This window comes from Buceros rhinoceros, unplaced genomic scaffold (genome assembly GCF_000710305.1).
Source record: "Buceros rhinoceros silvestris isolate BGI_N320 unplaced genomic scaffold, ASM71030v1 scaffold1324, whole genome shotgun sequence".
NCBI lineage: Eukaryota > Metazoa > Chordata > Aves > Bucerotiformes > Bucerotidae > Buceros > Buceros rhinoceros.
Genome location: NW_010406242.1, coordinates 17,501 through 31,212, shown reverse-complemented (window position 1 = coordinate 31,212; position 13,712 = coordinate 17,501). Strand labels below are relative to the sequence as shown.

General features: G+C 43.2%; 1 protein-coding gene across 1 annotated transcript; it reads left to right on the top strand.

The window, feature by feature from the left end:
- The first annotated feature begins 1,149 nt into the window (after nt 1-1,149).
- RBM17 (RNA binding motif protein 17) lies at nt 1,150-12,143 on the top strand. Its single transcript, XM_010133989.1, has 11 exons — nt 1,150-1,291; nt 2,990-3,106; nt 3,749-3,915; nt 5,777-5,874; nt 6,681-6,737; nt 8,498-8,639; nt 9,952-10,103; nt 10,507-10,580; nt 11,057-11,155; nt 11,515-11,587; nt 11,731-12,143. Exons 1-11 carry the CDS (start codon nt 1,169-1,171, stop codon nt 11,832-11,834), a joined length of 1,206 nt encoding a protein of 401 aa, XP_010132291.1. The 5' UTR covers nt 1,150-1,168; the 3' UTR covers nt 11,835-12,143.
- Nucleotides 12,144-13,712: the final 1,569 nt, after the last annotated feature.

Here is a 13,712-nt window from a genome sequence, read left to right as displayed (position 1 = left end):
CCCCTGAGTCCCCGCGGCGCGGCCCTGCTGCGTCCCGGGCCTCGGCCCCCTCCCGCCTCCCGAGGGACGGAAATGACAGCCCGCTCTTTCTGCTGGCGTGGTTACAGCCCCTCCGCTTTGCTCCCTGTGCCCCCCCCGGCTGTGGCGCACCCCCTCCCCTCCAGGCCCCGAGGCACAGAGCCCCTTTTCCGCGGGGGCAGCACCTTCCCTGTCTCCGTACCCCGAGTGCCTCAGGTTTAACTGCGCGTATCTGTGCCAGCAGTTGTGGGGCAGGTCCCCTGGCGTGGAAGTATCTGTCAGATGTGTGGGACGAAGGTCTTGCTGATGATCCTCTAAGCTTTCACTGCAAAACGTTAATCAGTCAGGTTTAGCCCTGCAGTAAATGGAAAGTTAAAGGTTTGGGTTAAAGGTTTGTAACCCAGACTTGCCAGAGCCTAAATAATGAGTTCCAGTGAGAGGTGAGAGACCTCTCCTTCCATTCGAATTTTCTCATTTTCCATCACGTCAGATGCACTATCAAAGTTACACATTTCATGTCCTGTTATTGTGGTGTTACCTAGCTAGTTTTATATAAATATTTATTGGTGGGGTGTGTGTACTCATATATAAATTCTGTTTGAGAGGCCTTTAAATGTTGTGGAAATACTTAATAATACTCTGGCAAGTATATTTAGTATAAGAAAGACATTCCTTTACAGTGATGCCAGAAATAGTGAAATGTAAGAAAATTGTTGGAATGTTGATGTGTCTGTGCACATAGACTTTGAGGACAGCAGAAAAAATAATTCCTTTGATACAGAAGTTTTGAGACTTGTGTTATACATAACGTTGAATTTCTTTCTGAACCTCAAAATACCAGGATGGACTACAGGGTAATTTCTTCAGGTCTGAAATGATTGAAAACTAATGCTAGAAATGTAATTTTAGGATGTTTCTGACACCAGTTAATGCTTGAACAGTAATTATTGCCTTTCGTACAGCCTTACAGTAGTCCTGTGTATCTGCTACTAGCCTGAAAAATGTCATTACTTCAAATTTTCTCTGGCTTTGGAAAAAAAAATAGCTAAAATTGTGGTGTGCAGATTGTTAGTAAATAAGCCCTGCACACAGGTTTGTTATGTCATCTGTAACTTTTTATTTTGTCTTTTAGTTTTAAACTGAAGAGAAAATGTCACTTTACGATGACTTGGGAGTTGAGACCAGCGATTCTAAAACAGAAGGCTGGTCCAAAAATTTCAAACTACTACAGTCTCAGTTGCAGGTGAAGAAAGCGGCGCTCACGCAAGCAAAGGTATAGTCCCTTGGTGGTTTTTTTTGAATAACAGAAAGCAATTCTTTTGTGTTTAGAGCACCGAGGAAAGTTTGTGACCTTAAAATACCAATTTGGGGGTAATTTTGCTGGGATTTGTCTGTGAGGTTGTAGCGAGGAGCCTAGCAACATCGAGGGGGAGAAAGGTGAGATGCCCATTTCTTGAAGTCTGTTAGAGGGAGTGTTGCAGAATTAAAATTGAATAAAGAACTGGTGTGTTGCTGCAAACCTCAGATCTAGCAAGCAGGGCCAAAAGATGATCTTCAACTCTGAAAATATTTAAGGAAGGGTCACGCTGTGACTGACAGGAGTACTGGCTGTTGGGCGTTGTAGGCTTTTTGCATCAATCACTATTTACATCTTTTTATGCTCACTGTGCAAAAGGCTTTTGGTGCCAAAGTGCAAACTGTCGTGCGTTAGAAAATGTTGCAGAAGGTGTTTCCTGAAAGGGAGGAGTGCAAGCCGATTCTGTGAGCTTAAGCTGTGACCGAGGCATTTTCTCTTTTTGTTGCTACAGTATTTCACCCTTTTTCTTTAAGCAGTGTTGATAGTTTGGGTCAGGCAGGGCACACGTGTGTTCTTTGTGGTGTGTAGGTTCTAGGAGGAGATCGCTTCGTTTAAAAAGGAGTAGCAGCATAGACACTGAAGACTGCGTTTTTTCGCTGGAATTACTCCTGGTTTATGCTGGAAAAGTTGAGGGCAGGATTTAGTCGATAATTGGAACAACCTGCGTGAATGAAATCTAAATGGCTACTAATTAGGTATGGGTTTTGTTCATGTGACTGATACACAGTGTATGCATAGACTAATAAAGGAGTGGAATCACAGAGCCATTTTTGTTTGGAAATACCTCGGATCATCAAGTCCAACCACTAACTCAGCACTAAACCATATCCCTCAGCACCATATCTATGCATCTTTTAAACCCCTCCAGGGATGGGGACTCTGCCACCTCCCTGGGCAGCCTGTTCCAATGCTTCACAACCCTTTTTGTAAAGAAATCTTTCTTAATATCCAGCCTAAACCCCCTGCTCCCTAATGGAATAGGTTTAGAAAATTCAGAGTTCAGAATAGATTAATACATTTTATCAGATGACACAATAGGAAGAACAACAGATCTTCAGAAGTCTGAGCCCCTTCTTAAAGAAAAAACCCTCTTGGTTCAAACGCATTTGAAGAGATTGAATTTTTAACATGCGTTTTTAGTCCTAGTCTAAACCAAGGACTGTTCACCTACCGCTCTATGTCCTTGTGCACACACAAGCAAGGTCTGATCTCACTTGCTCGCAAAGAGGGAGGGATGCCCTGGTTTCACTGAAGCGTTCTTTGAAATGTTCTATCAGATCTGTATTTGGAGCATTCTTTGACCATAGTTGACAAGCACCTGCCTCAGAACTGAGCGGCCTTTGCCACCACTAAAATGTGGCATAAACTCAGTTACCCACCTCAAGGTTCGTTAGAAACAAGGTTCTAACAAGGTTCGTTGAGAATTACTGCATGAAATAAACTGAAGAGAAATGATACATCGAGCTTTGCACAGTGAAGAATTTGACACAGTAGTTTTCGCTCTCTTAAAAAAAAAAATTGGAGACGCCAGCTGCAAGTCCATAAAGGACTCTGCTCTTTAGCCAGCGGTCGTGTTACCTTTTCTGGACATTGTGTGGCTTGGTGTTTTTTCAGAGTCAGAGAACAAAACAAAGCACAGTCCTTGCTCCGGTGATTGACCTGAAACGAGGCAGCACTTCTGATGAGAGACAGATTGTGGACACGCCACCTCATGTAGCAGCTGGCTTAAAGGTAGGACCAAAGCAGCCATGAAGTCCAGCTGTTAACAGATGTTGTGGAACTGCAATTAGTCGCAGTCTGTATTTTTATTTTTTCATCATCCTTCAAAGATGGATTTCGTCTGCTCAGAGGTTCTGTAATGAACGTTTCAACTTTATACAGACTTCGATGTGATACAACGTGGAACTCCGAGGTTAATGTGCAGTTAAAATAAATCAGTGTTCCTGGCATATTGCTTCAGGACACCTTCAGAGTGCTTTCCAAGACAGCAATTTGCCCAAGTAAATAATGAATGGAATTGTGATTGTACCAGTGTTGCAACTGGACCGATATAACTATCAATTTTAAAGGAAAAGAAATACTGCCTAACCTTTAAAAATTGATTTCTCGTGGTAAGGAATGGAAAAAAGTTTTGTCCCTGAAGCTGTTTCAGAGGTGATGTTCTGAAATAGTTCTGTCAAGTGAGAGAAGAGCAGCGTGTGCGCCTCTGGTGGTGTTGCATTAATAATCATGAGTAAAAAACTCATGAGATTGTCTGGGAGGACCCCTTGCAGATGGTTGCAACAGCAAAACACCATAGTACTTCTAATAATTAATTAATTAATGGGATGTTTTCAGATCTCAGCTGAAAAAAAGTCTTTTTTCTCTTGTCAGGACCCCGTCCCTAGTGGTTTTTCCGCGGGAGATGTGTTGATTCCTTTGGCAGATGAATATGATCCCATGTTCCCAAATGACTACGAAAAAGTGGTAAAACGTCAAAGAGAGGAACGGCAGAGGCAGCGTGAGCTGGAGAGGCAAAAGGAGATTGAAGAAAGAGAAAAGTAAGGCTTTCGCTTAAACTCCACCTACTGAGGATTAGGAAAAGAATAGAAAAATCGATTTATTTAGTTTTATCCCTCTAAACAGATTCAAGGAAATTGTTAAAGGTTTTATGGAGAGCGCTCTATGTTTGTAGGAACGAGCACAGTGTTTTAATTAGTATGTTTTAATGCTTTTGCTCAAATTTTCTAATAGTGCAAAAATTACAGGATTTCTCGTGTTTACAACCTCTCTGGCCAAAAGGCTTGTGTCAAATTTTTCTACATTCTCTTTATTTCAGTAATAGAATTTGGGTACTTCCTGCATCACTATCAGGCTTTAGCCTTGCAGGTATTGTAGAGCATTAGTTGTCAGGATGACGTGGCTCCAGAAATAACCTTTCAACACTCAGTGGTAAACCATCCTTTCTGCCTTTAAATACTCCAGACTGATCCATGAATTCAGTTTTAAATGCTTCAGTTTTAAAGATGCAGCTAGCGCAGCCTCCGAGAGGCATAGCTGTGCTTGCTGTTTAATATTCTGCATTCAGTTTAAGTTAATTGTGTATTTATGACTCCTCTCTCTCTAGACAAAAGAAAATGCTACTTATTTTTAATTATCTTAATGCCCTTTCCCTGGAATAAGAAATTTCTCTCATCATATTAAAGAAGTTGCATCCGGGTTCTGTGTCTGATTGAAATGGGTGGTAAAACAGCTGCCAGCCCGGCAGTAAGATTACATTTGCTCATTAAAAGTGCAATTAATAAGCCATTTTCATCATGTTATGAATCCTCTAAAGTCTGTGGAATTCCAAGAAGGATATTCTGCTGCTCTGTTTAGGTCATAGAAGTTAATTAATTAATATTCCTAGTCGTCTGGACGTCTCTGTCTTCTCTTGGTTGTGTCTCTGTTGTTCTGCTGGAGGAGGAGCGCCCAATGCTGTCAGCATGCGAGATCTCCGCAGTCCGGGCTGTCATTTCCCCAGCTCCAGCGCTAATTGCTCTTTAGTCGTGCTTGTGCTTGTATGCGGGCCAAGAGGGTGGTCTTTATGCATCAAATCCGAGTGAGGAAGTGAAAAACACATAGTACATTCTGATTTAAAATTGAGGGAACGATCGCAGCCAAACCCGCGCCAGGTAACCTGGGTGTTGGAATGGAGTGGGTGTTCACTCGAAATTCAGTGTAGACATTCAGAAATCTGGCCTGGTTCCACAGCAGTGCTGATTTTACCGTCCCGTAGCGCAGGTTTGGTGGCAGTGCTGGGGCTGAGATCTGATTGATGCTTCAAGCTGCGCTCTCAACTTTTTGAGAAAAATACCTTTTTCTGAAGTAGAAACATGAGTGATTTTGTGATCACGATAAGTAACAGTTGAAGTGCAAGCCACATTTCTCAGCTAAATGTTACCAGTTTTACTAGACTTGCCTGCCTCTTGTTTTAGTTGCCAAGCATTGTCTCAATAACCTGATTATTTCAGCGTGATGATTCGTTTTTAATTACCTGAATAAATTATGTTCCTCTGTTCAGCTGCAATGGGGAATTTAAAGGTGGTTCTGTTCAAAGCAGGGCAATTAATTAATCTAACCCCTCTTCCACTGTAGTCGTTCAGTCACTGTGGACAGCTTGGACTCGATTTATTTAGATGTTTCTTCATTTCCATACCTCCTTCTTGGCTGACTTGGAAGTGGAAAATTATCTTGCTTTGGATCCATCTGACATTTTACCAAAAATACTCCAGCAGGATTAAAGCGAAGAAAGCAAAGGGTGTTTACTTAGACCTTCGTGGAAAACATTATAGAATGCCAATTAGTGTCACAGTCTTTCACACCGCAAAGGTGGTGCCACAAGTTTGATGGTTTCTTATTCTAATGTGCTGTGTCTCCTAGAAGGCGTAAAGACAGACATGAAGCCAGTGGGTTTTCAAGAAGACCAGATCCCGATTCTGATGAAGATGAAGATTATGAAAGGGAGAGACGAAAAAGAAGTAAGGGAGCTGTTTATGTCATTGTATTACACTGTAACTCTTGCAATCCAGTAAACTTCTTTCCGTGGAGGCAGATGGCAGCCAAATTCTTTGTGAAAAGCCCCCTTTTTACGTTAGTTCTAGGTATCTATTTTAATTTTCTACATGGTGTAGGTTCCAGGGAAGAGGTGAGGTGTGAGATAAAATCAAGCTATGAGAATCACTGCTGAGTTTTCACTGTTGAATCTTATCATTCTGCATTTGTTATTTGAACACCCTTAGAACTAGTGAGATGGTGTGGATCTGGGTGATGAGGGATGTCTTTGCATAAACAAAACTTTATTCTCTTGCAGCAGCAAAGTTAGAGCAAAGAACTCGGGTCTGTTATTTGGAAAAAAAAAAAAAGAAATTTGTGTCCAGGGACATTTAACATATTCAAGTGTGGAAGGGGCTTCGTGCTTTACTGTGGCGAATGTGTAGTTAATCTTGAACTGAGTATCTTTTCCATTTGGTTTTGACTGAGCCCTTCTAGAACTGAACATTTGTTTCACTGCGGTCTTTCATTTTGAAATCCTGTGAAACACGTTTATGATAGACACCATATGAGGTACATCGCTGCAGTTTGATGATGTCTCCCTTGATGTGCCCTTCATTCAGTCCTAGTTTACCAGGATGTCTCAGCCTGCTCTCTTGCTGCTTTGCTGTCGACAGAGATGCATGTTAAGAACGGGCTGGTGAGGAGCCAGCAGCTGTGTGGAGATTCAGTGAAGCTATTCCGAGCGCAGAACCTAATCATACGAATGTGTTGTCTTCTGTTTCGCTGATAGGTATGGGAGGAGCTGCCATTGCACCACCCACTTCCCTTGTTGAGAAGGACAAAGAACGTAAGTACACCAAAATCCAGGTCCCTGAAACCCGTCAGCGGTGTTTATTTCTCACTCGACCTTCTCTTCGGTTAAGTCATCCTGCAGTTCTTCCCATACAGTTCTTCGTGGCAGGAGACCTTGCAGTAGGTCTCTGTTGGTGGGGGAAGCTGCGATACGACTGTGCCTTGCATCTCTGTTCTAGAGGATTCTGTGGGCATTGCTGGAGAAGTGGTTTGGCAACCTGGTCCCTCGTAACATGTTCCGTTACTCATTTCTGATGTGGGAGAAGTGTTGCAGACAGGTTTCTCTGGGTAGATTAGAAACCTCCACAGCACAGAAGGGCAATTTTCCCATTACTCTTCGCTTTCGGAGGTGCTTCCTGAAGATCTTTCCAGAAGGGGGTTACATACTGCAGACAGAATTGTGTAAATTCTTGAGGAATACAGTGTTTGGTGAAGAGCCGTGTATGCACAAGCCTTTCCCTCATTGAAGATCAATTGCAGCTGCCCACTAGGTGGCATAATCCATAAGAACAAAACCATTCTGGTTATTTTACATATATACCTTACATTTTAAATTTAAAATAACAACCAGCATGGGTGTATGTCGTTAAAAAAATAAGAAAAACGGAATCTTACACACACAAACTTTTCCTTTGGGAGTCCTGATTTTCTTTATGAGAAAAGTCATACTTCAAAAAGTGAAGCTTGACTTGGAGTAAGTGACAGATGTAACAGTGAAAGCATCTGAAGTGTGTAAACATTAACAAGAGAAAGAGATTGTTTTGAGGAAATAATTAAGAGCAATTGAACCGTGTCAAGGAAAAGTAAATATAGGCTGGAAATGGTAGAAATATCCTGAGGGGGCGGGTGTTCAAAATGTGACGTGATCTCACAAGGAAACCTTTTTACGGCTTTTTACTTGATGCTCAAAGCTGGGCTGGAAAAACCTGGGAAAATACTGCTGTGACAGAAGGCCCATGGCCCAATCCATCTGCTGCTTAAATAGGGCTTTTGTTCCTCATATGACAACCCCCAGCTTCATGTCTGACATTTTGTTTGGTAAGACACAAGATAATAATCACAAGATAACGTGAATGACAATGAGTCACGATTCACGACACAATGATCTGAAATTAAGTCAGTCTCAAAGTGCAGAAGTACATGTAAAACTGTGCTCTGCCTCCTTCCTTTAGTGCTCTGTGGGCTTGGGTTTACTTGTTGTCGTTTGACTTGTCAGTGGAGGTAGTTTAATAATCTAACCACTATGATTATCGAGATGTATAGAGAGATACGTCTCCATCTCCCAGGAAGTGTCAGTTCAGAAATTGTCGGTGGGATCTCTTAAGATCGTATAAATATTTAGCTTTAAAGTTCATTTATTTGCCCTCTCTCTGGATAAACTCGTCGTAGTGCTGGTGGTCTCTCAGTGGTTCGTTTCTCCATGTGATCAGTAGGAGGTTAATAAATGTATTATAGACCAGTGATACGAACTCATTGTATATCCAGTGAGGAAAATCCAGAAAACTCAACTCAAATCTTTTTTCTGAGAGAGAGAGAGAGGCAAGGGGGTGTTGAAACAACATGCACTAAGGAAACATTCTTCTGACTTGGATTTACGTGGAAGACTTTTCTTCATAGTTCATTGGTATTAAAGCAGAAAAAAATTACGACTTGCCAATGAAGAAATGACTTGGGTTGACAGCGTAGTACTCCTAACAAGTGGATAGTTCATGCAAAGCATTACAGTGAAGCAGCAAATGTTTCTATTTTCTTCAGCTGTTGCATCATTTCCGTATGAAGACGAGTCAAGACCTCGGGCACCATCTTCCAAAGCAGCTATTCCTCCTCCAGCATATGATGAGCCAGAACGACCTCGTTCCCCCACGGGACCCAGCAACTCTTTCCTCGCTAACATGGGGTAAGGGATTGACTTTACATTTTGTGGGCCAAGGCATTAGGAAGTGGTGGAAACCAAAAATTAAAATAGTTTGTCGGTGGAGAAGAACACAGCCCGTTGCATGTATGTGGTTAGACTGAGTGTGTACAGTCCTAAAGCTGTGGATTGACTCGATGGGGAGAGAAATGCCTTTGGGGTGGCTGCAGTCCAGGCTGCGCTTTTAAGCGAGTTCTGAAGCCACGCTCCAGTATAAAGTGTTTATGGATGGTACGAGCCAAGCTAAAGTGGGGCACAGGAAAACACAGATGGCGTGTTGGTTCCTCTAGGGTTTTTTTCCAGCCTTTGTTGTAAATTTGCTACGTACCAGCGGACAAGTTGCGTCAGCGCTGCTTTGTTTGTTCAAAAGCTCAAAGCGATTTACACAAATGTGGCAGCAGTGGCTCCAAATCAGTCCGTTTGCTTCTCTGCCCTGGGTGACATTGTGTGTAGTGCTGCTGTTCCTACTGCGGCAACAAAGCGAAGTCGAATTTGTACTTAAAACCAGGTTAGAGCCCTCATTTGAAAGGTGTAGCTGTTAGCTGTGCCCTTTTACGTGCCCGCAATTGCGTCGGCTGCTGCGGAAATGCAACCTCAGTGTAGTCAGAACTGTATCCAGGAGGAAGATAGAGAAGTGTAGTGTATTATTATGTCATTACACTGCACTGCCATTTTGGAGACAACTTTTAATGGCCCTGTAGTCATTGATCATTAGTTTTCTGTGTAATCTTCTATTCTCATTGGTGAAGCAGGGGTGACTGAGCATAGAATTTTTACTCTGGTTTAAACCACTCTACCATGGCATGTCTTTTGTGTCTTGGCCCGGCTAGCTGTGGTCTCCAAAAAAACGTCAACATGTGTAGATGTGTTTTGGTTCTAAATATTCATTCAGTGGGAATTTCAAAGCCTGTCAGTGGAGATGCTTTTTGTAAGTTACTTGCTCGGGGACTTCATTGCCTCAGCGATTTTCTTGAAAATTCAGGAAGGAGAGACCTGGTTAAATTAATCCCGAGGATATCCAGGTTTGTTATAGGAAGGGATGGCGAAGACATGTATAAGTATGAACAATTTTATTTAGTCAGCTTCTCTGTCAGCTTTTCTATCTGTAATTCAGGGGTAACACTTGTCATCTTCACGGGGTTTTGGAATTACTAGGTTGTACGGTCATGTAGAAGCTCTTAGGTTTTCCAGTCTCTGCGTAGTGAGACTTTAGGAGGTGTTTGAGCACTCAGCAGAAATGCAATGTTAATGTTTTGGGTAAGAAACCCTTACGAACTGATGCCTTTTCTCTTTGCAGAGGGACAGTAGCTCATAAAATCATGCAGAAGTATGGTTTCAGAGAGGGCCAGGGGCTGGGAAAGCACGAGCAGGGGCTGAGCACAGCACTGTCAGTAGAGAAAACGAGCAAGAGAGGTGGCAAGATCATCGTTGGCGATTCTGCAGAGAAAGGTAATTTTATCCTACATGAATAAGTTTGTGAAAAATGGTGGAAGCTCCTGGGTTTTCTGTTTGCCATCAGTCCTCTCAGAACATACTGGAAGAATGCTGGAAGTCAGATCTGATTTTTACTTGTTAGATCTGATACAACTCTGAACTTAGGAATGATTTCCCTCAAAGAAATAGGACATTGCCAGGGTTGCAGTTTAATTCACATGCTGTAGCCGTGGTTTTTCAGCTTATTGTCCTTCCAAGTACCTACGAGTTCAGAATGACTATACCTCACCAATGCGAAAATACATTTCACAGCTTTTATCCCATGTTTGATAACAGTAAGATAAAAGCCCCCATATGAGGTTTAAATGAGCTTTAATCTTAAATTACTCCATGATTCACTCTTTTGTCTTTGTAACAGAGACGGGCAAGAAAGCAGATTCTAACCCACTGACTGAGATACTGAAATGCCCAACTAAAGTGGTCCTGCTGAGGGTAAGTTGCGAGTAAGAGCACGTCTTGGTGTTTGCAGCGTACACGCATGGCTGAAAGGTTTAAACCTGTTCCTGTTACAATGACTGCAGAGTTCAAATGGTTCTGGCCTGCATCCTGCTGAGGGTAAGTTGCGAGTAAGAGCACATCTTGGTGTTTGCAGTGTACGCGCATGGCTGAAAGGTTTAAACCTGTTCCCGTTACAATGACTGCAGAGTTCAAACGGTTCTGGCCTGTGCCTACGCAGTGCTTTGTGTCATGGACAAAATATGTGTCTACCTGAGGTACAAGTTGTGACCGTACATCAACACTGCTGTAGATTATACAGTTACCTTGTCTTAGTACCAGGGAACTGTCTCCTCCTGTGGCTCTTGACTGGGGAGCAGAAGCTTAAAGGATTCATGGTCACAGTTGCGTGTCTACATAATGGTCTGTACCAACTACACCCAGTGAGCTGGGTTTATTCTGTTAACTTCCAGAACATGGTTGGTGCTGGGGAGGTGGATGAAGACCTAGAAGTTGAAACTAAGGAGGAATGTGAGAAATATGGCAAGGTTGGGAAGTGTGTCATCTTTGAGGTAAGAGATAATCCATCTCTTCGGCCACTCTGAAAGTGAACTGGGCACTTGTCCCTCACGACCGGCTTGTTACTGCCTAAGAGAAAGGGTGGAGATTAGACCTTGTAGGGTCCTTTGCTGGGTTGTGATTCTGGATGTTGCATATCTTGTATCATCACCATCTGGTATTCCATATACTGTACCCATAAGATAGGAAATTCTATTGTCAGAAACTGGGCGAACACCTCTGGGTATTGTGCTTCTGGAACCTTTTCATTGTGTTCTCTGCACTACCTCTGTGAAGAACAGCAATTTAAAACAGTGCTTTTGCTGCTATTCTGATCACTTCTGGTTTTGGGGTTTGGTTTTTTTTGTTTCAGATACCTGGTGCCCCTGATGATGAAGCCGTAAGAATATTTTTAGAGTTTGAACGGGTTGAATCTGCCATCAAAGGTAGGGTGCTAAACTGTGTCCTGTGAACCTCAGAGTTAACCTTCTCTAGAGAGATTAAACAGCCTCACTGATTAGGCTCTTCGGCTCAAGAAACGTTGATGTTGAATTGCTGCTTGCTGACCTGTTCTTGGTCTCAATTCCAGCTGTCGTGGATCTAAATGGAAGATACTTCGGAGGCAGAGTCGTGAAGGCTTGTTTCTACAACCTAGACAAGTTCAGAGTACTGGATCTGGCGGAGCAAGTTTGATTTTAAAAATCTGGCTGGAGGTGTCACTGTTCTGGCAATCACGTTTTCAGCGGTAGGCTGGGAATGAAGAAGAGAAAAGTAGTTTTCCTAGCAAACTGGAAACAAGCCTCATTGAATGGATTTTTCGCATTCGTGGTGACTTAACCTTTTTTTGTAATATAAAGCCTTTTGAAAGTCCGATTCCCGTCTGTGTGTTTTTGAATTGCACAATTCGGCTTATTGCTCTGGGGATCCTGTTTGAGCTTTCAGATGACGGCGTTGTCTCAAACCCAGCGCTGAGGAGATGCTTTGTCTGTATTCCTGCTTTCCTTGTTCTGGTGCTTCATCATGGAGTCCCTGTGCTGCATCCACGCTAAGTGGGAAGCTTTGGAAAAGGACCGCTTGCTCTCGTACTACTCTTCCCTGATGGCATCTCGGAGTCACAGCCTTGCTCCCGTTACGTCCTTCGTCTCCACACGCCAGAGCGATTTGGGGTCGTTGGCAGTGAGTTTGTTCCCTCCTGACTCCGGGACAATACTTGGTATGCCAGAATGGAAACTAACCTAGCAAGGAATGAGTGTCTTTCTTCCCACATCCAAAGAAAATACACGTTTAACCCAGGGAAACGGAAGGAGGACGGAATTTGCCGCGTGAAGCCATTCGGACGGGAGCGAGCGGACCGTAGCAGGAGCTCTGTGCTGATGGGCAGGTTTGCTAGAAGTGTCCAGAATTAACTGGTTCAGGTCGTTCTAGGTAGAGCTGAGGGAAACTCATTCTTGTATCTGTCCAGCTGTCAAGATCCTCATGAACATCACACATAGGTAACTAACTCTTTGTTTAACTGGTTCAAATCTGGCGTTCGCTCTCTACGTATTTCTGTATTTGAGGTCAGATACCATCAGGGTCAGGCTTGGTGTCAGTGGAAGTTTTCCGAGTAGGTGGCGATGGACGAAAATCCTCATATGAAAATCCCAAGAGCTGACAAATGAAACTACTGAACACTACGACTTTCTTTTTATATCTGATGTAAAAAAATACACAGCACTCTGCTCCTGATGTTCTGTTTGGGAACAGGACGTGACAAAGAAGTGGCTGCACGGTGACAGTGGCATCTCTGTGCTGCACTGCCCTGAGAATTGTGTGGGTACTGACGTGGAAGGGAGCCCTGAGGGCGTTGTAGCTGTTGGAAAGCTGATGCTGCATGTCTTTTTCCTGTTACACACATGTTTTGCGGTGGGGGATATAGACCTGTAGTTGATCAACGCTGTGAATATCTCCAGTTATTGCCCTTTTATTAAGTGTTGGCTGCAGATCTATACGACAAACCCTTGGTCTTGTGTTTCGCTTACTTCGCTTGCGTTCCACCAACCTCTGTACAAACACTTGTAAAAGAGAAAACAGTTTTTAAACAACCTTGTATTTTACCTACGGCGTGTTGGCTTCCTTCCCGTCCTCTCCTGCTACACAAGGCCTTCCCTCAGAGTCTGTCCCTTCCACACCACGTGCGCTGCTGTTGGCAGTCGCTGTAATTCCCCGCTAGAAAAACCTCACTGCAGAGATGAAGAAACCGGCCTGACTAATACCAAAACCACAGGACTTGGGGCGATAACAGAATCTCAGTTCTGTTGTTGGCTCTGCTGTTAGTTTGCTGTTTGATCTTGAGCAACACTCCACGTGCGCTGCTGTTGGCAGTCGCTGTAATTCACCGCTAGAAAAACCTCACTGCAGAGATGAAGAAACCGGCCTGACTAATACCAAAACCACAGGACTTGGGGCGATAACAGAATCTCAGTTCTGTGTTGGCTCCGCTGTTAGTTTGCTGTTTGATCTTGAGCAACACTAAGGCCTTTCCTGGTGTGTAATAAAGAAATTAGCCTCATGAATTAGCATGGATTTGCT

What these genes read in the sequence shown, in the direction of transcription:
- RBM17 (XM_010133989.1), top strand. Translation starts at nt 1,169, where the DNA reads ATGTCACTTTACGATGACTTGGGAGTTGAGACCAGCGATTCTAAAACA. An exon ending in TCTTTCCTCGCTAACATGGG is followed by an intron (nt 8,640 to 9,951) that starts GTAAGGGATTGA and finishes TTCTCTTTGCAG; the next exon opens with AGGGACAGTAGCTCATAAAA. An exon ending in CTAAAGTGGTCCTGCTGAGG is followed by an intron (nt 10,581 to 11,056) that starts GTAAGTTGCGAG and finishes GTTAACTTCCAG; the next exon opens with AACATGGTTGGTGCTGGGGA.